Raw genomic sequence first — 25,307 nt, forward strand, 5'->3', positions numbered from 1 at the left:
TATACTTTGTTTCAACTATGCTAATACATTCCACATTCAAAATATAATAAAACCAACAAATATGGGCAAAACCAAAAATGGACTAAAACAAGCAAACAGACTTAACTATATTTCAAATGAATAATTTAACCACACTGAAGGAGAAAAAAAGAACCAACTCCAATAACTTCTGAACAAAGTATTTTGACTACCTTCAGACTAAAACAACTGAAAGAAGATTCTAAACTGTTAATATGCCTTTTTTAAAAATAGTGGTTATCACTTAATTCTAAAACATCTTAATGCATTCTAGGACTGGACAAACAAAAATGTTGAGCACCAGGTTTTTCCACTCAGAAGGGCAATACAAAAATGGAAAACTGGAAAATTCTATGGTTTTATATTGGAATTGTAGGTTCAGCATGAACTCATGGTGAGATAAAGACAGGGAGAGAGAGAGGAAGGAGCAAGCAGGTGAGCCTAGCTGCATAAATATGTTTATGAAAGGTATGTATACACATATATTTACTGGCTCTTTCCACTAAGGGGAACTAGAATCAATGACAGTCTAATAGGAATGAACACCCAGCACCCAGATTCTATCTCCTAAATGCACACTCTTCCACTAAAAGGAATCAAGGCTCCTTGGAGAAATGGCTAATTCAAAGAAGCACTCAAAGAATGAGGCAGCAATGTAAACAACAACAACAAAACCCAAACAAAGAGACCACTGCTTTGAAGGGACTTCCACTGGCCATAAAGGAAACAATCTGAGCATAAAAATAAGTTAATAAGAGATTATGGCCGACTGAATAAGATATAGGAACACATGACTCCATACTCATAAATAAATGAAAAAAAGTCAGCAAAGAGGAAAAGCTCCTTACAGTAGAATGCTAACTAATAAATGTAGAAGCAAAAATCAGATTAGAAGGACTTCCCTGGTGGCGCAGTGGTTAAGAATCCACCTGCCAGTGCAGGGGACATGGGTTCGAGCCCTGGTCTGGGAAGATCCCACATGCCGTGAAGCAACTAAGCCTGTACGCCTCAACTACGGAGCCTGCACTCTAGAGCCCGTGAGCTACAACTACTGAGTCCGAGTGCCACAACTACTGAAGCCCACGTGCCTAAAGCCCGTGCTCTGCAACAAGAGAAGCCACCCAATGAGAAGCCCGCAAACCACAACGAAGAGTAGCCCCCGCTCGCCGCAACTAGAGAAAGCCCGCGTGCAGCAACAAAGACTAAGGCAGCCAAAAATAAATTTTAAAAAATCAGATTAGAAAGCCATCATTTCACAAAAATAGTAATAATCGACCCAGGCAAAAATCATCAATGGATGCTAAAACTAGCAGAGTAAAGTTTGAGGAATAGATTATCTACCAAATCTCAAAGAATCTCCCAACAGAATATTAATTATAAGGTAATAAAGAGTAACTTTTCAATAGAGAAATTTGGCAGACACTATCTTAAGCAAATGATCAAAGCTGTCAGTAATGAGACTGACATCAGATGCCTCCAGATATGACACACTGAGAAGACACATCACTTTTGTGGTACTCCTGCTAAAAATATATAACCTCAATCTAATCATGTGGAAATACAGGCAAACTCAAACTGAGAAACATTTTGCAAAGTAATGGGCCTGTACTCTTCAAAAAGGTCAAGATCATGAAAGTCAAAGACTGAGGAACTATTCCAGATTAAAGGGCCTAAAGAGACATAATAACTAAATGCAACATGTCGTCCTGGCTTGGATCCTAAATTTTTTTTTTTTTGGCTATAGAAGACATTATTAGAACAACTAGCAAAATATGAATATAGCTTTTTTTTTTTTTTTGCGGTACGCGGTCCTCTCACCACTGTGGCCTCTCCCGTTGCGGAGCACAGGCTCCGGACGCGCAGGCTCCGGACGCGCAGGCTCAGCGGCCATGGCTCACGGGCCCAGCCGCTCCGCGGCACGTGGGATCCTCCCAAACCAGGGCACGAACCCATGTCCCCTGCATCGGCAGGCGGACTCTCAACCACTGCACCACCAGGGAAGCCTGAATATAGCTTTTAGATTAGACAGTAGTACTGTATCAATGGCAATATCCTGTTTTGATAACTGGATTGTGGCAATATACATGATCTTGTTCTTAGGAACAAACACATTGATACTCAGGGGTGAAAAGGCATCATGATAGCAACTTGCTCTCAAGAGGCTGAGAAAAAGAAACTGTGTATGTATATTTAGAGAAAAAGTTATAAACATGTAAAAATATTAAGTCAGAGAATCTGAGAATGGTATATACAACTTCCCTGTACTAGAGTCTTGCAACTTTTCTGTAAGCCTAAAATTATTTCAAAGTAAAAAATATACTTTCAATTTATTTCACATCTTTTTTTTTTTTTTTTTTTGCGGTACGCGGGCCTCTCACTGTTGTGGCCTCTCCCGTTGCAGAGCACAGGCTCCAGACGCGCAGGCTCAGCGGCCATGGCTCACAGGCCTAGCCGTTCTGCGGCATGTGGGATCTTCTCAGACCGGGGCCCGAACCTGTGTCCCCTGCATCAGCAGGCGGACTCGCAACCATTGCGCCACCATGAAAGCCCTATTTCACATCTATATTTCTCATAACTACAAGAATTCTATGTAATAAAATGTCTATACAAATAAATACAAAATATTCTTTCATTAGTACAGAAATTCTAAGTGATAAAGCACTGTCAGTTTATTTGGTAGTTTTTTTGTTTTTATTGATAGACGAAGTAACAATGTACCTTACAATCAATTAAATCTTATATTCAAGGAAATACAATGATTCCGAAGTTTCATAGGAAAATATTGTTTAAAAAGGCAAAAACTAATCATACCATATTTTTTCAGTTCAGAAAACAGTATCACTATCACAAAATCACTATAAATACCTTGTGTTGCTAGAATAATCCCACATGGCCACATCTAGGAAGCTCCGAACCCAGGTCTTAGAGGGCTCCTTGAGAAATTTTTGCTGGTAGATCCCTACTACAAGATCCTCTACAGTGAGAAGTTCTAGATCTTGCCTGATTTCTTCCATTGGTAAACAGAAACACACATACAATTAGTAAGTTTAGGTACACAGAACATGTACATCAAAATGGAAACACAGATATTAAAATGCATTTGAGCAGTGACCCAGTTTAACTTACCTGATGACTTCTCCATATGCTTCAAACACCAGTTGACTCTGGCTCTATCATCAGACTGGAGAAGGGAAAAAAATTTTACTTATTTTCTCCTATCTTCTGTTACTTTTAATTAATGTGGTCCTTTCAAACTGGGGGAAGGGGAAGGAGGAGGGGTAAGGATGGTGAGAAGGGAGAGACTGAATAGTCTGTGACAACTAAACAAGAACTGTAAAACAGAGCAACATATTCTAGAAAATACTGCTAATAATAACCAGTTATGCTCATAAAGCAATGTTAATATACTTTATGAACAGCAAGTGAGACTTAGGGTAAGCAAATGAAGAAACCAATGTTCAGAAAAAGATAAATAAGGTGATTTGTGTTCATGGTGACACTAATAAACAGTAAGGTTAAAACCCAATTCTATGACACCTAGCCTAGAAGAACTTAGACAAAACAAAGAATAAAGATTACAAAAGGAAGGTCAAGGGACTGCTACAAAAACAATTTTGAACAAACAATTCTCTTGCCTAGGAGAATAGGTGTACAGACTAGAAATCCATCCTTCAGAGTAAAAACAATTGAAGATATTTCAGAAGGAGGAACTAAAAACATGAGATAGACCGAAGCTGAAATACATTCAGTTTTTGCAGTCTTCAAAATCCCTCCAATACCAGAGAGATTTAGAAGAAAAAGCATTATACCTAATTACATTCAAAATAAGAACGAACATATATATTTTAATACACAGGCAAAAGTTATTTCTTTGGGTATCTTTCATGGATCTTTCGGTTTCTAAGTAATGACTTAAAAGAAATTCTTATGTTGAAATTACCTTGCAGTAGACAGGTGGCCAGTTCCCTGGATTTGGATGAATGAATCTATAAAGGTTTTGTAACACCATTGCTTGGTCACACCCAGATTCAAAGTTTGAAATAGGAATCTTGTGACTAGAATCACCTGAAGGAAATAAAAAGTAGGTAGGAGTTAAAAATTTGACTAAGACAAATATTATGAAGTAGGTATAGAAGTAAGGGTACAGGAAGGGAGCAGTGGATAACTCATATTTAAGCACTTGTACCAAGCCTGCTTATGGTTAGGTACTTTACATATTTTATCCCATAATCTTATGAGGTAGACAATATACACATATTAGAAAAGAGATAACTGAGAAACACAGAAGTTAGCAGTAAGTTAACTGAGAAACACAAAAGTTAGCAGTAAGTTAACAGCTGGTGAACAGTGGAGTCAGGACTCAAACCGAGGTTAAGTGAAAGAGCCTATACAGTGTTTTCACTATTCCTATGTGGCCTTTCATGAATCTGGTTTATTAATAAGGCTGGAGACCTTGATAGTAATGACTGCTTTTTAAAAGACTGTACGATGAATACTTCTACTTCCAGTAAAATATGGACCAAGTAATTCAGACCAAACTTCCCACAAAAATTTAGGATGTCAATAGCACCTGCAGTAGCAAGGAATTATTAGATCAAGATGCAAAATATTATAAAATCCAGAGAGATTAGTCTAGCTCTGGGGGCAGTTTTCCCCCTGGAGTAAGTTGCTAATTCCAGAAGAGGAAGTTTAATGGCTGAGATAAAAAAAAAACTAACAGGGCAGGAACACAACTCCACCCATCAACAGACAAGCTGCTTCAAGTCTTCCTGAGCCCTGAGCTGCCTCTAAACACACCCATTGACACAGCCCTGCCCACCAGAGGGACAAGACCCAGCTCCACACACCAGTGGGCAGGCACCAATCCCTCCCACCAGGAAGCCTGTACAGGACTCTTAGACTAGCCTCCCCTACCACAGGGAAGACACCAGAAGAGGAACCACAAACCTAAAGCCTATGGGGCCATAAACACAGAAAGTTAGACAAAATGAGATGGCAGAAGAATATGTTCCAGATGAAGGAACAAGATAAAAACTCGAGAAGCACAACTAAGTGAAGTGGAGATAGGCAATCTACCTGAAAAAGAATTGAGTGTAATGATAGTAAAAATGACCCAAGATCTCAGAAAAAGAATGGAGACATACACCAAGAAGACAGAAGAAATGCTCAACAAGAGCTAGAAAATATAAAGAACAAACAGAGTGGAACAATACAATACCTGAAATGAAAAATACACTGGGAAGAATAAACAGCAGAATAAATGAGGCAGAATAATAGATAAGTGAGCTGGAAGACAGAATAGTAGAAATCAATGCCACGGAACAGAATAAAGAAAAAAAGAATGAAAAGAAATGAAAACAGTTTAAGAGACCTCTGGGACAACATTAAATGCACAAACATTCACGTGATTGGGGTCACAGAAGGAGAAGAGAGAGAAAAAGGACCTGAGAAAACATTTGAAGAGATAGTAGCTGAAAAATTCCCTAACATGGGAAAGGAAACAGTCACCCAAGTCCAGGAAGTGCAGCGAGTACCATATAGCATAAATCCAAGGAGGAATGTGCTGAGACACATGTTAATCAATTTGACAAAAATTAAGGACAAAAAGAAAATATTAAAAGCAACAAGGGAAAAGCAACAAATAACATACAAGAAAATCCCCATAAGGTTATCATCTGATTGTTCAGCTGAAACTCTGCAAGCCAGAAGGGAGTGACATAATATACTTAAAGTGATGAAAGGGAAAAACCTACAACCAAAAATACTCTACCCAGCAAGGTTCTCATTCAGATTTGACATAGAAATCAAAAGCTTTACAGACAAGCAAAAGTTGACAGAATTCAGCGCCACCAAACCTGCTGTACAACAAATGCTAAAGGAAATTCTCTAGGCGGAAAAGACCACCAGAATACAAGAAAATTACAAATGGGTAATCTCACCAGTAAAGGTAAATATACAATAAAGGCAGGAAATCATCCACCTACAAATATGGTATCAAAACCAGCAATCCTGACATGAGGAGGGTACAAATGCAGGACACTGGAAATGCATTTGAAACTGAGAGACCAGCAGCTTAAAACAAACTTGTATGTATATAGACTGCTATATCAAAACCTCATTAGTAACCTCAAACCAAAAATCTACAATAGATATATACACAAAAAAGAAAAAATCAAACAACACTAAAGATAGTCATCAAATCACAAGAGAACAAGAGAAAGGTTAGAAAGAAGACCTACAGAAACAAATCCAAAACAACTAACAAAATGGCAATAAGACCATACATATGGGTAATTACCTTAAATGTAAATGGATCAAATGTTCCAACCAAAAGACACACGCCGGCTGAATGGATACAAAAACAAGACCTATATATATATATCCTACAAGAGACCCAATTCGGATCTAGGGACACATACAGACTGAAAGTGGTGAGAGGATGGAAAAAGGTATTCCATGCAAAAGGAAATCAAAGGAAAGCTGGAGTAACAATACTCATATCAGACAAAGTAGACTTCAAAATAAAGACTGTTACAAGAGACAAAGAAGGACACTATATAATGATCAAAGGATCAATCCAAGAAGATTTAACAATTATAAATATATATGCAGCCAACACAGGAGTGCTTTGATACATAAGGCAAATGCTAACAGCCATAAAAGGAGAAATCGACAGTAACACAATTAAGAGTAAAGAACTTTAACTCCCCACTTAAATCTATGAATAGATTATCCAGACTGAAAATCAGTAAGGAAACACAGGCCTTAAATTACACATTAGACCAGAAAGACTTAATTGATATTTATAGAGCATTCCATCCAAAAGCAGCACAATACTCATTCTTCTCAACTGCACATGGAACATTCTCCAGGATAGATCACATGCTGGGCCACAAAGCAAGCTTGGGTAAAGTTAGGAAAACTGAAATCATATCAAGCATCTTTTCCAACCACAACACTAGGATATTAAAAAAAAATCAACTATAAGAAAAAAAAAAGTAAAAACCAAAAACACTCAGAGGCTAAGCAATATGCTAGTAAACAACCAATGGATCACCAAAGAAATCAAAGAGGAAATCAAAATATACCTAGAAGCAAATGAAAATGAAAGCATGACTATCCAAAATCTATGGGACTCAGCAAAAGCAGTTCTAAGAGGTAAGTTGACAGCAATACAATCTTACATCAGGAAACAAGAATAATCTCAAATAAACAACTCAACCTTATACCTAAAGCAACTAAAGGAAAAAGAACAAACAAAACCCAAAGTTAGCAGAAGGAAAGAAATCATAAAGATGAGAGCAGAAATAAATGAAAGAGAGACAAAGCAAACAACAGAAAAGATCAATGAAACCAAAAGCTGGTTCTTAGAAAAGGTAAACAAAATTGATAAGCCTTTAGCCAGACTCAAAAAGGAAAAAAAGGAGAGGGTTCAGATCAATAAAATTAGAAATGAAAAAGAAGTTACAACAGACACCAAGGAAATACAAAGGATCATAAGAGACTACTACAAGCAAGTGTATGCCAATAAAATGGACAACCTAGAAGAAAAGGACAAATTCTTAGAAAGGTACAATCTCCCAAAACTGAACCAGGAAAAATAGAAAATATGAACAGACCAATCACAAGTATTGAAATTGAAACTGTGATTTAAAAACTCACAACAAACAAAAGTGCAGGACCAGATGGCTTCACAGATGAATTCTATCAAACATGTAGGGAAGAGTTAACACCTATCCTTCTGAAACTCTTCCAAAAAATGGCAGGGGAAGGCATACTTCCAAACACATTCTGTGAGGCCACCATCACCCTGATACCAAAATCAGACAAAGATACCACAAAAAAAGAAAATTAGAGGCCAAAATCACTGATGAACATAGACGCAAAAATCCTCAACAGAATACTAGCAAACAGAATCCAACAATACATTAAAAGGATAATACACCACGATCAAGTGGGATTTATCCCAGGGATGCAAGGATTTTTCAATATCCACAAATCAATCAGCGTGATACACCACATTAACAAATTGAAGAAGAAAAACCACATGATCATCTCAATAGATGTAGGAAAAACTTCTGACAAAATCCAACACCATTGATGATAAAAACTCTCCTGCAAGTGGGCATAGAGGGAACATAACAAACCCAACATCATACTCAATGGTGAAAACATAAAATCATTTCCTCTAAGATCAGGTACAAGACGAGGAGGTCGACTCTCCCCACTTTTATTCAACATAATTTGGAAGTCCTAGTCACAGCAATCAGAGAAGAAAAAGAAAGGAATCCAAATTGGAAAAGAAGTAGTACAACTGTCACTGTTCACAGATGACATGATACTATACATAAGAAATCATAAAGATGCTATGAGAAAACTACTAGTGCTCATCAATTCGGTAAAGTTGCAGGATACAAAATTAATACACAAAATCTTTTGCATTTCTATACACTAACAACAAGAGATCAGAAAGTGAAATTAAGGAAACAACTCCATTTACCATTACATCAAAAAGAATAAAATACCTAGGAATAAATCTACCTAAGGAGGCAAAAGGCCTTTACTCTGAAAACTATAAGACACTGATGAAAGAAATCGAAGATGAAAAACAAACAGATGGAAAGATATACTGTGTTCTTGGACTGGAAGAATCAATATTGTCAAAATGACTATACTACCAAAGGCAGTCTACAGATTCAGTGCAATCCCTATCAAATTACTAATGGCAGATCAAGAACAAAAGATTTAAAATTTGTACAGAAACACAAAAGACCCTGAATAGCCAAAGCAATCTTGAGAAAGAAAAACAGAGTTGGAAGAATCAGGCTCCCTGACTTCAGACTACACTACAAAGCTATAGTCATCAAAACACAATGGTGCTGGCAAAAAGACAGACTTATAGCTCAATGCAATAGGATAGAAAGCCCAGAAATAAACCCACGCACCTATGGTCAATTAATCTACGACAAAGAAGGCAAGAATATATAATGGAGAAAAAACAGTCTCTTCAATAAGTGGTGCTGGGAAAACTACACAGCTACATGTAAAGGAATGAAATTAGAACATTCTCTAACACCATACACAAAAATAAACACAAAATGGATTAAAGATCTCAATGTAAGACTGAATACTATAAAAGTCTTAGAGGAAAAAACAGGCAGAACACTCTTTGACATAAGTTGCAGCAATATCTTTTTGGATTCACCTCCTAGAGTAATGAAAACAAAAATAATAAATAAATTAGACTGAATTAAACTTAAAAGCTTTTGCACAGCAAAGGAAACCATAAACAAAACAGAAAGACAACCCACAGAATTGGAGAAAACATTTCCAAATGAGGTGACCAACAATGCATTGATCTCCCAAACCTACAAACAGCTCATGCAGCTCAGTATCAAAAAAATAAACCCAATCAAAAAATGGGTAGAACCATGAATAGCCAAAGCAATCTTGAGAACGAAAAATGGAGCTGGAGGAATCAGGCTCCCTGACTTCAGACTATACTACAAAGCTACAGTAATCAAGACAGTATGGTACTGGCACAAACACAGAAATACAGATCAATGGAACAGGATAGAAAGCCCAGAGATAAAACCATGCACATATGGACACCTTATCTTTGATAAAGGAGGCAAGAATATACAGTGGAGAAAAGACAGCCTCTTCAATAAGTGGTGCTGGGAAAACTGGACAGGTCCGTGTAAAAGTATGAGATTCGATCACTCCCTAACACCATACACAAAAATAAACCCAAAATGGATTAAAGACCTAAATGTAAGGCCAGAAACTATCAAACTCTTAGAGGAAAACATAGGCAGAACACTCTATGACATAAATCACAGCAAGATCCTTTTTGCCCCACCTCCTAGAGAAATGGAAATAAAAACAAAAATCAACAAATGGGACCTAATGAATCTTCAAAGCTTTTGCATAGCAAAGGAAACCATAAACAGGACCAAAAGACAACCCTCAGAATGGGAGAAAATATTTGCAAATGAAGTAACTGACAAAGGATTAATCTCCAAAATTCACAAGCAGTTCATGCACTCAATAACAAAAAACCAAACAAAAACCCAATCCAAAAATGGGCAGAAGACCGAAATAGACATTTCTCCAAAGATATACAGACTGCCAACAAACACATGAAAGAACACTCAACATCATTAATCATTAGAGAAATGCAAATCAAAACTACAATGAGATATCATCTCACACCGGTCAGAATGGCCATCATCAAAAAAATCTAGAAACAATAAATGCTGGAGAGGGTGTGGAGAAAAGGGAACACTCTTGCACTGTTGGTGGGAATGCAAAGTGATACAGCCACTATGGAGAACAGTATGGAGGTTCCTTAAAAAACTACAAATAGAATTACCATACGACCCAGCAATCCCACTACTGGGTATATACCCTGAGAAAACCATAATTCAAAAATAGTCATGTACCAAAATGTTCATTGCAGCACTATTTACAATAGCCAGGACATGGAAGCAACCTAAGTGTCCATCAACAGATGAGTGGATAAAGAAGATGTGGCACATATATACAATGGAGTATTACTCAGCCATAAAAAGAAACGAAATCGAGTTATTTGTAGTGAGGTGGATGGAACTAGAGTCTGTTATAGAGCATGAAGTAAGTCAGAAGGAGAAAAACAAATACCGTATGCTAACACATATCTATGGAATCTAAGAAAAAAAAAGTTCATGAAGAACCTAGGGGTAAGATGGGAATAAAGACACAGACCTACTAGAGAATGGACTTGAGGATATGGGGAGGGGGAAGGGTAAGCTCTGACAAAGTGAGAGAGTGGCATGGGCATATATACACTACCAAACGTAAAACAGATAGCACGTAGGAAGCAGCCGCATAGCACAGGGAGATCAGGTCGGTGGTTTGTGACCACCTAGAGGGGTGGGAGAGGGAGGGTGGGAAGAGATATGGGAACATATGTATATGTATAACTGATTCACTTTGTTATAAAGCAGAAACTAACACACCATTGTAAAGCAATTATACTCCAATAAAGATGTTAAAAAAAAATGGATAGGTTGTTTGGCCTGAGGCAACCGAACACTGGAGCCTACCTGTGCTGTTTTGTGGGGCTAATGGCAGACTCTGGGAGGGCTCACACCAAGGAGTACTTCCCAGAACTTCTGCTGCCAGTGTCCTTGTCCCCATGGTGAGCCACAGCCACCCCCCGCCTCTGCAGGAGACCCTCCAACACTAGCAGAGATAAAGCTGTCCATGAATCATCTTTGGAGAGGATTTGCAGATGCCAGTGTCTACTGGTGCTGGTGACTACAGCAAGAAGAGTTTCAGAATCTCCCTCAGTTCCTGACTTAAAAGGGCTTAGGATCACAGAAGTTTCTCCAGAAGAGACTATTGCAATCTCCTGCCTGGAGGGTAAAAACCCAACAACCAACATTTGGAAGCTAAGTAGAGGAAGCAAACTAGAGTATGCAATGTGATAAAACTGAAAAAATTCAACAACTTGGGGTAAACAAGATTTGGTATCTGGATACAAACTCAGAGGCAGGCCTGCCAAGCTTGCAGCGTTGCTCTTGGGGTAAATGTGTTAACCATCTAAAGAGCATACACAGAGCTTTGAGACTACGGCAGTGCGAAAGTACCACTGGATAACTTCTCTATCGGTGAAGGAACCATCCAAAGCTGCTAAACAGAAAAAGAGAACTATAATTTTGGGAAGTGGTGAAAAAGTAAAAGCTACTATTAGAATTGCCGTGTGGATGAAAGGCTCTTAGTGCTGTAGCCAGGAGTCAGTGCTGTGCCTCTGAGGTGGGAGAGCCAACTTCAGGACACTGGTCAACAAGAGAGCTCCCAGCTCAACATAATATCAAATGGCGAAAATCTCCCAGAGATCTCCATCTCAATGACAGCACCCAGCTTCACTCAATGACCTGCAAGCTACAGTGCTGGACATCCTATGCCAAACAACTAGCAAGAAACGAACACAACCCCACCCATTAGCAGAAAGGCTGCCTAAAATCATAAGTGCACAGACACCCCAAAACACACCACCAGATGTGGACCTGCCCACCAGAGACACAAGATCCAGCATCATCCACCAGAACACAGGCACTAGTCCCTTCCACCAGGAAGCCTACACAACCCACTGAACCAACCTTAGCCACTGGGGACAGACACGAAAAACAACGGGAACTACGAACCTGCAGCCTGCAAAAAGGAGACCCCAAACACACTAAGATAAACAAAATGAGAAGACAGAAAAACACACAGCAGATGAAGGAGCAAGATAAAAACCCCAGACCTAACAAATGAAGAGGAAATAGGCAGTCTACTTGAAAAAGAATTCAGAATAATGATAGTAAAGATGATCCAAAATCTTGGAAATAGAATAGACAAAATGCAAGAAACATTTAACAAGGACCTAGAAGAACTAAAGATGAAACAAACAACGATGAACACCACAATAAATGAAATGAAAAATACTCTAGATGGGATCAATAGCAGAATAACTGAGGCAGAAGAACGGATAAGTGACCTGGAAGATAAAATAGTGGAAATAACTACCACAGAGCAGAATAAAGAAAAAAGAATAAAAAGAACTGAGGACAGTCTCAGAGACCTCTGGGACAACATTAAACGCACTAACATTCGAATTATAGGGGTTCCAGAAGAAGAGAAAGAGAAAGGGACTGAGAAAATATTTGAAGAGCTTATAGTTGAAAACTTCCCTAATATGGGAAAGGAAATCATTAATCAAGTCCAGGAAGCACAGAGAGTCCCATACAGGATAAATCCAAGGAGAAATACGCCAAGACACATATTAATCAAACTACCAAAAATTAAATACAAAGAAAGCATATTAAAAGCAGCAAGGGAAAGATAACAAATAACACACAAGGGAATCCCCATAAGGTTAACAGCTCATCTTTCAGTAGAAACTCTGCAAGCCAGAAGGGACTGGCAGGACATATTTAAAGTGATGAAGGAGAAAAACCTGCAACCAAGATTACTCTACCCAGCAAGGATCTCATTCAGATTTGATGGAGAAATTAAAACCTTTACAAACAAGCAAAAGCTGAGAGAGTTCAGCACCACCAAACCAGCTTTACAACAAATACTAAAGGAACTTCTCTAGGCAAGAAACACAAGAGAAGGAAAAGACCTACAATAACGAACCCAAAACAATTTAGAAAATGGGAATAGGAACATACATATCGATAATTACCTTAAATGTAAATGGACTAAATGCTCCCACCAAAAGACACAGATTGGCTGAATGGATACAAAAACAAGACCCATATATATGCTGTCTACAAGAGACCCACTTCAGACCTAGAGACACATACAGACTGAAAGTAAGGGGATGGAAAAAGATATTTCATGCAAATGGAAACCAGAAGAAAGCTGGAGTAGCAATTCTCATATCAGACAAAATAGACTTTAAAATAAAGACTATTAGAAGAGACAAAGAAGGACACTACATTATGATCAAGGGATCGATCCAATAAGAAGATATAACAATTGTAAATATTTATGCATCCAACAAAGGAACACCTCAATACATAAGGCAAATACTAACAGCCATAAACGGGGAAATCGACAGTAACACATTCATAGTAGGGGACTTTAACACCCCACTTTCACCAATGGACAGATCATTCAAAATGAAAATAAATAAGAAAACACAAGCTTTAAATGATACATTAAACAAGATGGACTTAATGGATATTTATAGGACATTCTATCCAAAAACAACAGAATACACATTTTTCTCAAGTGCTCATGGAACATTCTCCAGGATAGATCATATCTTGGGTCACAAATGATGCCTTGGTAAATTTAAGAAAATTGAAACTGTATCAAGTATCTTTTCCGACCACAATGCTATGAGACTAGATATCAATTACAGGAAAAGATCTGTAAAAAATACAAACACATGGAGGCTAAACAATACACTACTTAATAACAAAGTGATCACTGAAAAAATCAAAGAGGGAATAAAGAAATACCTAGAAACAAATGACAATGGAGACACGAAGACCCAAAACCTATGGGATGCAGCAAAAGCAGTTCTAAGAGGAAAGTTTATAGCAATACAAGCCCACCTTAAGAAAAAGGAAACATCTCGAATAAACTACCTAAACTTGCACCTAAAGCAATTAGAGAAAGAAGAACAAAACAACCCCAAAGTTAGCAGAAGGACAGAAATCATGAAAATCAAATCAGAAATAAATAAAAAAGAAATGAAGGAAATGATAGCAAAGATCAAGAAAACTAAAAGCTGGCTCTTTGAGAAGATAAACAAAATAGATAAACCATTAGCCAGACTCATCAAGAAGAAAAGGGAGAAGACTCAAATCAATAGAATTAGAAATGAAAAAGGAGAAGTAACAACTGACACTGCAGAAATACAAAAGATCATGAGAGATTACTACAAGCAAGTCTATGCCAATAAAATGGACAACCTGGAAGAAATGGATAAATTCTTAGAAATGCACAACTTGCCAAGACTGAATCAGGAAGAAACAGAAAATATGAACAGACCAATTACAAGCACTGAAATTGAAACTGTCATTAAAAATCTTCCAACAAACAAAAGCCCAGGACCAGATGGCTTCACAGGTGAATTCTATTAAACATTTAGAGAAGAGCTAACATCTATCCTGCTCAAACTCTTCCAAAATATAGCAGAGGGAGGAACACTCCCAAACTCATTCTACCAGGCCACCATCACCTTGATACCAAAACCAGACAAGGATGTCACAAAGAAAGAAAACTACAAGCCAATATCACTAATGAACATAGATGCAAAAATCCTCAACAAAAAACTAGCAAACAGAATCCAACAGCACATTCAAAGGATCATACACCATGATCAAGTGGGGTTTATCCAGGAATGCAAGGATTCTTCAATATACGCAAAACAATTAATGTGATAAACCATATTAACAAATTGAAGGAGAAAAACCATATGATCATCTCAATAGATGCAGAGAAAGCTTTTGACAAAATTCAACACCCACTTATGATAAAAACCCTGCAGAAAGTAGGCATAGAGGGAACTGTCCTCAACATTCTAAAGGCCATATATGACAAATCCACAGCCAACATCGTCCTCAATGGTGAAAAACTGAAAGCATTTCCAGTATGATCAGGAACAAGACAAGGTTGCCCACTCTCACCACTCTTATTCAACATAGTTTCGGAAGTTTTAGCCACAGCAATCAGAGAAGAAAAGGAAATAAAAGGAATCCAAATCGGAATAGAAGAAAGTGAAGCTGTCACTGTTTGCAGATGACATGATACTATACATAGAGAATCCTAAAGATGCTACCAGAAAACTACTAGAGCTAATCAATGAATCTGGTAAAGTAGCAGGATACAAAATTAATGCACAGAAATCTCTGGCATTCCCAGACACTAATGATGAAAAATCTGAACGTGAAATCAAGAAAACACTCCCATTTACCACTGCAACAAAAAGAATAAAGTATCTAGGAATAAACCTACCTAAGGAGACAAAATGCCTGTATGCAGAAAATTATAAGACACTGATGAAAGAAATTAAAGATGATACAAATAGATGGAGAGATATACCACGTTCTTGTATTGGAACAATCAACATTGTGAAAATGACTCTACTACCAAAAGCAATCTACAGAGTCAATGCAATCTCTATCAAACTACCACTAGCATTTTTCACAGAACTAGAACAAAAAATTTCACAATTTGTATGGAAACACAAAAGACCCTGAATAGCCAAAGCAATCTTGAGAACGAAAAACGGAGCTGGAGGAATCAGGCTCCCTGACTTCAGACTATACTACAAAGCTACAGTAATCAAGAGAGTATGGTACTGGCACAAAAATAGAAACATAGATCAATGGAACAGGATAGAAAGCCGCCCAGAGATATACCCACCCACATATGGTCACCTTATCTTTGATAAAGGAGGCAGGAATGTACAGTGAAGAAAGGACAGCCTCCTCAATAAGTGGTGCTGGGAAAACTGGACAGGTACGTGTAAAAGTTTGAGATTAGATCACTCCCTAACACCATACACAAAAATAAGCTCACAATGGATTCAAGACCTAGATGTAAGGCCAGAAACTATCAAACTCTTAGAGGAAAACATAGGCAGAACACTCTATGACATGAACCACAGCAAGATCCTTTTTGCCCCACCTCCTAGAGAAATGGAAATAAAAACAAAAATAAACAAATGGGACCCAATGAAACTTCAAAGCTTTTGCACAGCAAAGGAAGCCATCAACAAGACCAAAAGACAACCCTCAGAGTGGGAGAAAATATTTGCAAATGAAGCAACTGACAAAGGATTAATTTCCAAAATTTACAAGCAGCTCATGCAGCTCAATAATAAAACACAACCCAATCCAAAAATGGGCAGAAGACCTAAACAGACATTTCTCCAAATAAGATATACAGACTGCCAACAAACACATGAAAGAATGCTCAACATCATTAATCATTAGAGAAATGCAAATCAAAACTACAATGAGATATCATCTCACACCAGTCAGAATGGCCATCATCAAAAAACCTAGAAACAAATCCTGGAGAGGATGTGGAGAAAAGGGAACACTCTTGCAATGCTGGTGGGAATGTGAATTGGTATAGCCACTACAGAGAACAGTATGGAGGTTCCATAAAAAAATACAAAAAGAACTACCATATGACCCCGTAATCCCACTACTGGGCATATACCCTGAGAAAACCATAATTCAAAAAGAGTCACGTACCACAATGTTCATTGCAGCTCTATTTACAATAGCCCGGAGATGGAAACAACCTAAGTGCCCATCATCGGATGAATGGATAAAGAAGATGTGGCACATATATACAATGGAATAATACTCAGCCATAAAAAGAAACGAAATTGAACTATTTGTAATGAGGTGGATAGACCTAGAGTCTGTCATACAGAGTGAAGTAAGTCAGAAAGAGAAAGACAAATACCATATGCTAACACATATATATGGATTTTAAGAAAAAAATGTCATGAAGAACCTAGGAGTAAGACAGGAGTAAAGACACAGACCTACTAGAGAACAGACTTGAGGATATGGGGAGGGGGAAGAGTGAGCTGGGACAAAGCGAGAGAGAGGCATGGACATATATACACTACCAAACGTAAGGTAGATAGCTAGTGGGAAGCAGCCGCATAGCACAGGGAGATCAGCTCGGTGTTTTGTGACAGCCTGGAGGGGTGGGATAGGGAGGGTGGGAGGGAGGGAGATGTAAGAGGGAAGAGATATGGGAACATATGTATATGTATAACTGATTCACTTTGTTATAAAGCAGAAAATAACACACCATTGTAAAGCAATTATACCCCAATAAAGATGTTAAAAAAAAATGGATAGAAGGCCTAAAGATGTATTTCTCCAAAGAAGACATACAGATGGCCAAAAAGCACGTGAAAAGATGCTAACATCACTAATTATGAGAGAAATGTAAACCAAAACTACAGTGAGTTATTACCTCACACTCGTCAGAATGGCTATCATCAAAAAGTTTACAAACAATAAATGCTGGAGAGGTTGCGGAGAAAAGGGAACCCTCCTACACTCTTGCTGGGAATGTAAACTGGTACAACCATTATGGAGAAGAGTATGGAGGTTTCTTAAAAAACTAAAAATAGAGCTGCCATATGATCTAGCAATTGCACTCCTGGGCATATATCCAGAGAAAACCATATTTCAAAAAGATACATGCACCCCAGTGTTCACTGCAGCACTATTTCAAATAGCCAAGACAAGGAAGCAACCTAAATATCCATCAAAAGAGCAATGGATAAAGATGTGGTACACATATACAATGGAGATACTCAGCCATAAGAAAGAATATAATGCCATTTGCAGCAACATGGATGGACCCAGAGAATATTATATTCAGTGAAGTAAGCCAAAGACAAATATCATATGATATTCCTTATATGTTGAATCTAAAAAAGAAAAATGATACAAATGAACTTCCTTAAAAAAGATTCATAGACTCAGAAAACAAATTTATGGTTACCAAAGGGGAAAGGTGGAGGGGGGAGGGATAAATTAGGAGTTTGGGATTAACATATACACGCTACTATACATAAAATTGATAATTAACAAGGATCTACTCTATAGCACAGGGAACTCTACTCAATACTCTGTAATAACCTATATGGGAAAAGAATCTGAAGAAGAATAGACATATGTATAACTAAATCAGTTTTCTGTATACCTGAAACTAACACAATATTGTAAATCAACTATATTCCAATATAAAATAAAAATTAAAGAAGCAGCTGTGGTATATATATATGCATAGGACTACTACTCAGCCACAGAAAAGAACACAATTCTGCCATGTGCAGCAACGTGGATGGACTTGGAGGGCACTATGCTAAGTGAAGAAGCCAGACAGAGAGAGATCAATACTGCATGACATCGCTTATATGTGGATCTAAAAAAACAAACTAGCGAATATAGCATAAAAGAAGCAAACTCACACATATAAAGAACTAACCAGTGGCTACCAGTGGGAGAGGTGCAATATAGGAGTGGGGGAGTGGGAGTTACAAAGTACTGGCTGTAAGACAGGATCAAGAATGTATTGTACAACATGGAGAATATAGCCAATATTCTGTAGTATCTGTAAGTGGAAAGTAATCTTTAAAACTGCATAACATTTAAAAATTTAAAAATATAAAAATACATAAACACTCCCTTAAAAAAACCCAAATCCTGAGATTAGAATCCTGTGGTTCCAAATCCTGAGATTCTAAATCTCAACAAGCTTTTTGTGAAGCATGATAAACTGATTCTGAATTGTATGTGGAAAAGCAAAAAGTCAAGAATAACCACAATATTCCAAAAGAACAAAGTCAAGTAAATACGATCAAAATATCATGTTTAACATATGACATGGGCACCAAAGAACAAGCAGGTCTATAGAACAGAAGATATCAGAAAAACTCATGCATAAAATGAAACGTGATATGATACAGGTGGCACTACATATGGGGAAAAATTGATTATTCAATAAAATACACTGAGACAACTGATGATCCACATGTGAAAAAAACGGAACTGAATCTTTTCCTCACATCATACATAAGTCAATTCCAGGTGGAATAAGAACTTGGAACTATAGAAGAGAATAAATATATCTTCATGGCCTTCAAGTAGAAGGGAAATCTTAAATAAGACCAAAAAACCCCACAACCATGATGGAAAAGATACATTTACTGAACTAAAAATAAAAACTTCTGTTCATTAAAATACACCATAAAGAGAGTAAAAAAATGCAAGGCACAAACTGCAAACAGGTATCTGCACACAATTAAAACAATCAATAAAAACATATTATAAACTTCCATAAACCAAAAAAAGATGAAAAACAATCCAATGGAGAAATGGGGAAAAGACATTGTTGAGTTAACAAAAATACAAGAAATATACACAATATGTTAAATCAAAGTTCAAGCAGAATTAAATACACCATTTAAATATGTATTTATCATAAAATTATTCATAAAACAAAGGAACTAACACAAAATTCAGAACAGTGGTTCTCTTAAGAGGGAGGATGAAATCAGGGAAAAATATAGCGGTCTTCAATGATAACAGCAATGTGCTATTTCTTCAGCTGATTGATAGCAGGTGCACTGCTGATCATTAATATTCTTTCCACCTTAAGTGAATGTTATGATGTTTTTGTGTATGAAGCTTCATTTTAAAAGCTGACAGACCTTTTGTACAGGAAGCTAAAAGCAGTTTCTAAGGCTTTGCTCCTTTTAAAGCAGAGCTTCTCTCTCAAAAATCATTAATTAGTGAAATAGACAGAAGCAGAGCTGCTCTGGGGAAGTGTGGGAGAATGAGATGGGCCCAAACCTCCTACCTCCTCCCCACTCCAACACACACATACAGAACCTGCACTCCCCTTCAGAGGAACATACGGGTTGCGGGGGGGGAGTCTATCAAAATCTCTTCCAATCTTGAAATTCTTCAATATTATGTGCTAAACCATAATGCCCACGAAGCCTTCGCTTGATTTCACTTGTAACTACTTCTTAAAAGGCCAGATAGCACAGGAGCATTTGAAACATCTACATGCACATTCCTTAACTTCTAATCAAATTGTAACCACATCAAATTTTAATTGCTTCAGTGTGTTACTGTATGAAACACGGTCTTTTCCTAAATATCAGCTTGATTGCACTAGCCTGGGCATTTTTAGTTATTATGTCGACATAGCTGTCACTCTAATACACTCATTTGTCTTATTTAACTGGCACATTTCTCAGGGTTATCAAATTGGCAATTTAAGACACGCTTAAATTGGTGAGCTCCAAGGATCTTAGGTTTCCTGAATGAAAAACATTGTGCTCAGTTTTAATTAGTCTGAAAAAAAACTCAAGAAAACATTCCTAGAGTCCTTAATAGGTTTGTTTCTAAGAACCACACTTTCTCTACGAATTGTGAAATTTTTTGTTCTAGTTGTGTGAAAAATGCCATTGGTAGTTTGATAGGGATTGCACTGGCTCTGTAGATTGCTTTGGGTAGTATAGTCATTTTCACAACGTTGATTTTTCCAATCCAAGAACATGGTATATCTCTCCATCTGTTTGTATCATCCTTAATTTCTTTCATCAGTGTCTTACAGTTTTCTATAAGACCTTTCTATACAGGTCTTTTGTCTTCTTAGGTAGGTTTATTCCTAGGTATTTTATTCTTTTTGTTCCAATGGTAAATGGGAGGATTGTCAACATCACTAACCATTAGAGAAATGCAAATCAAAACTACAATGAGGTATCACCTCACACCAGTCAGAATGGCCATCATCAAAAAATCTACAAACAGTAAATGCTGGAGAGGGTGTGGAGAAAAGGGAACCCTCTTGCACTGCTGGTGGGAATGTAAATTGATACAGCCACTGTGGAGAACAGTATGGAGGTTCCTTAAAAAAACTAAAAATGGAACTACCATACGACCCAGCAATGCCACTACTGGGCATATACCCTTAGAAAACCATAATTCAAAAAGAGTCATGTATCACAATGTTCATTGGAACTCTATTTACAATATCCAGGACATGGAAGCAACCTAAGTGTCCACTGACAGATGAATGGATAAAGAAGATGTGGCACATATATACAATGGAATATTACTCAGCCATAAAAAGAAATGAAATTATTTGTAGTGAGGTGGATGGACCTAGAGTCTGTCATACAGAGTGAAGTAAGTCAGAAACAGAAAAACAAATACCATGTGCTAACACATATATATGGAATCTAAAAAAAAAACGGTTCTGAAGGACCTAGCAGGACAGGAATAAAGATGCAGGTGTAGAGAATGGACTTGAGGACACGGGGAGGAGGAAGGGTAAGCTGGGATGAAGTGAGACAGTGGCATGGACATATATACACTACCAAATGTAAAACAGATAGCTAGTGGGAAGCAGCCAGATAGCACAGGGAGATCAGCTCAGTGCTTTGTGACCACCTAGAGGGGTGGGATAGGGAGGGAGGGAGGGAGACACAAGAGGGAGGAGATATGGGGATATATGTATATGTATAGCTGATTCACTTTATTATAAAGCAGAAACTAACACACCATTGTAAAGCAATTATACCCCAATAAAAATGTTAGAAAAAAAAGAACCACTTTCTGTTAATCAGTTAATTTGGAAAGACTGTAAAAATAAGCCTTTAAAAATAATTTTTTTAAAAATTTAATCAGAAACAAGATAAACAGTAAAGGGACATTCTCACAAATGAGTGTCTGGCACATAGGGATTCCAATGCACTCATCAGATGAGCAAACCAGAAAAAGAACTTAAGTAAAAATGTGAAATTAATTCACCAGCTAAGTTTCTATTTTTGGTTTTACCACTACCTATTTTGTCAAATAACCTCAGACAATGTAACACTTGAGATTAGCTAGGTTCACACCTCAAAGTTACAACAGAATTTTTATTCTATAATTTTTTTCATTCAAAGCTACAAACTTACTTAAAAAAACTGCCTTAAACTCCTTGTTCCAAGGCCTACAGCCCTGATCCCAGGCAAACAAAAAAAGGACTAGGACATATTTTTCACTAAGACTGGAAAAAACTCAAAGGACATAACCAAAAATGAGCCTAAAATATTCTCTTCACTTATAAAGAACAATATTATAAGTATTACAAAACAGCTGCTTGTTATGGCAGATTTGAAAAACTTATTTCTAATTTCAAATACTTCTACTGGCTAATTGCCTACATTTTTAAGAAAAAAACTGACATTTTGAATAAAACTTAAAAAGCAAACCTATTATCATGATTTTCATTTGAATCAAATAAGAAACTGGTTAAAATCTAGTTTCTAGAAAAGAGTACAAGAGCTTAGATATACAGTCACATCCTTTGGTTGCAAAATACTAAAATAGAAACCCATTTTCCTCATCTGAAAAATTAATTCATAGCTGTTTTGCTGTATAACATTCTGTTATTTTTGAAGTATCAACTTTTTTTTTTTTTTTTTTTTTTTTTTTTTGCGGTACTCGGGCCTCTCACTGTTGTGGCCTCTCCCGTTGCGGAGCACAGGCTCCGGACGCGCAGGCTCAGCGGCCACGGCTCACAGGCCCAGCCGCTCCGCGGCATGTGGGATCCTCCCGGACCGGGGCACGAACCCGTGTCCCCTGCATCGGCAGGCAGACTCTCAACCACTGCGCCACCAGGGAGGCCCAGTATCAACTTTTTATCCCTTAATTTTGAATGGATATTCCTGTGAATGGCCCTAAATCTAGGTAACCTGATACCTGTTAAAAGACCTACCTATGCACCTGGTGGGTAAAAGCCGCTGATCTTCAAGCCAAACGATATAAGCAGAAAAAAAGAAGAAAATAAAAACACAATCTCCATAAAGGGAAAAGGATTTTCTCCTTTCATTCTATATAATTTTAAAGTTTTTGAGGATTACATACACCATCTACCACTTCTATGAAGATTCTCCAACAATAATTGAGGTTATTCTTCCCCCCAATCAATGTTTTATGTGTCTGTTTAAAGCAGCATCTTAACCAGGTACACACGTATTCAATGCCTATATTCTACCCCATTACTTTATACTTACTTGCAGCCTGACAATGAAACCGAAATCCTCGTGGAATTTCACCTGTAATACAAAACATTTTATTGAGAGAAGCAGAAATCTGGAAGCTCTCCGGTTGTGCTACAGTAATATTCCACAGGATAACCAAATCATAACATAGGTACTTGTTACTGCTATGTGAAATTACAGAAGATTAAACCCTCCTAGGGGACTTTTTTCCTAACCGAAGCTATTATGACTATCAAAGAATCTTGGTATATTGTCTAAGCTACTTTAAAAAGCAAGTTATTCCTCACAGAGAAAGAAATACTAGGTAAAGAAAATTTGTGCTAAAGGAATCTTAGCCAGGGGTCCACGAAGAGGCCACAGGGATTCATGAGGCCCTTGATATAGCAAGGTATTTACGTATTTCTTGGAGGAAAAAAGTCTCCAAATTCTATTTTTTAATGTTTTACACCCGTACAGAAAAAAGTAGTTTTTTGACGTGTCCTAAGCAGCAACTCTCCTAAGTGTTAAGTAGGAAAATTTTTCTTGTTATCTCAAAACAAGGAAAAGTACTGGACTGTCCTAATGAATTTTAAAGCAATTGATAAAACTGAAGATGAAATTCTTCTTTTCCCAACCTCTTCTCCTTTACTCTTCCCCCTACACATCCCTCCCACTTACCTTTAAAGGTATAGTACTCCCTTAACTACTCTTTACCAACTTGGGAATTGAATCAAATCCTATGTCTTCATTACTAATTGCTTTTGATGGGGTGGAGTAGTAGGAAGAAAAAATAATGAGAATACCCGAGAGCCTATTAAATACTACGCTATTTCCATACCTTCTCATGTATTCCTTAGAACAGGCCTCCAATAGGCATTATCCCCAATTTATAGAGCTAATAGGTTCAGAAAGGATAAGTACTTTGCTCAAGGTTATAAGGCAATAGCAAGTTAAAAACTAGTGACTGTGGAGGTGAAGGATGGGGTAAAGAAAAGAGCAAAGGTATAAGAAGCTTTCAGGAAATTCTAAGATGTAAGACTGCAAATAAGCAAATAGCAGTCTACACATTTTTCAAGCATTCTATCCACCCAACTCTAATGCTTACTTGAGGTTAAAAGACTAAACCAAAAACTCTGTGTCAACACTTAGTTCTAAAGTTTTTCATCCAATTATTATGAAGTCCTGTGTTACATTAAGAACTTACCTACACAACTGCTTTTAATAAAAATACTATTATCAAATAAGGTCAATATAAAAGACAACTTTTAAAGATCTAGCATCTACTCTAACTGGCCACTTACCAGGATTTATAAAGCTGTGGAAATCTGCCATAATACCTTCTTGGAGAGAATATTTAACACAGCCTATTTCACAAGGGAGGAAGCGCTGTTCACAGTGAGGAGGTAGCTCGCCATGGCTAAAAATGTTCAAAAAATAAAAAATGCCTCCAAGGACAGCTTAAAAAAAATAAAAAAGACAACACGAAAAGATGAGCATTTCGCATTTACCCCTTTGACAAAACCAAAAGTTTTAGAACCTTTCTCCTTGTGTTCCTATATCCCTAAATGAGCTGGAAAAGAGAAAATAAACCAGCTATACCAGGTAAATTAATCAATTTTTATAATTACACTTATCAAGGATTAAAGTAGTAACCACTCTTTGCATGAAGTAACAAAATTATTCAAACTTGCAGCCAGCTCTACGTAATTTAGCTGTACATAAGCCCTGAATCTCAGGAATGACTTAAGAAAAGCTGTGACCCATACTCAAGAAATATAAGGGCTAGGTAAATAAAACTAAGTACAATCTGTAGAAAAAATGATATAAACTATGGACAATTTAGTTCACTCTTTACTTTTTACCAATATACACAAGACCACTTACAGATTCTCTAAAGAAAGAAAGAAATGTGAGAATGTAAGGAGGTATTATTTACCAGGATTGGCCACACTTAAGACTGCTGAAGATTAAATTTTTAACAAAGAACATATTTAATAAAAAACAGCCAGAAGGAATAGGAAGGACTCTGATTAGCTATGTTTTTATCTAGGCTAGCTCAATTTATCTTTACTTTTATAACAAGTGTATGTAAGTGTCTAGCTATAAACACTTAAATCCAAAAGTATGTTTAATAACATATGAAGTGGTAGAAAACGAGACCAGATTTTTGCAAAAAAAAAAAAAAACTCCAGTGTTACTTCAACGAAAGCACATTACC

The 25,307-nt window shown here is 37.2% G+C and overlaps 1 protein-coding gene across 4 annotated transcripts in view; it reads right to left on the reverse strand.

Annotated features, from left to right (window-relative positions):
* MAEL (maelstrom spermatogenic transposon silencer) overlaps nt 1–25,307 on the reverse strand; it is a 134,989-nt gene that overhangs the window by 40,838 nt on the left and 68,844 nt on the right. For 3 of the 4 annotated variants that reach the window (XM_079918382.1, XM_079918383.1, XM_079918385.1), the window contains 5 exons: nt 24,391–24,546; nt 23,123–23,164; nt 3,959–4,083; nt 3,145–3,199; nt 2,884–3,025 (listed from right to left, as the gene is read on the reverse strand). In XM_079918382.1, coding sequence (XP_079774508.1) covers nt 2,884–3,025; nt 3,145–3,199; nt 3,959–4,083; nt 23,123–23,164; nt 24,391–24,546 — 520 coding nt within the window. The remainder of the gene's footprint in view (nt 1–2,883; nt 3,026–3,144; nt 3,200–3,958; nt 4,084–23,122; nt 23,165–24,390; nt 24,547–25,307) is intronic. The other variant, XM_079918384.1, reaches the window with a different exon arrangement.

This window comes from Stenella coeruleoalba (assembly GCF_951394435.1).
Source record: "Stenella coeruleoalba genome assembly, chromosome: 1".
NCBI classification, from domain to species: Eukaryota; Metazoa; Chordata; class Mammalia; order Artiodactyla; family Delphinidae; genus Stenella; species Stenella coeruleoalba.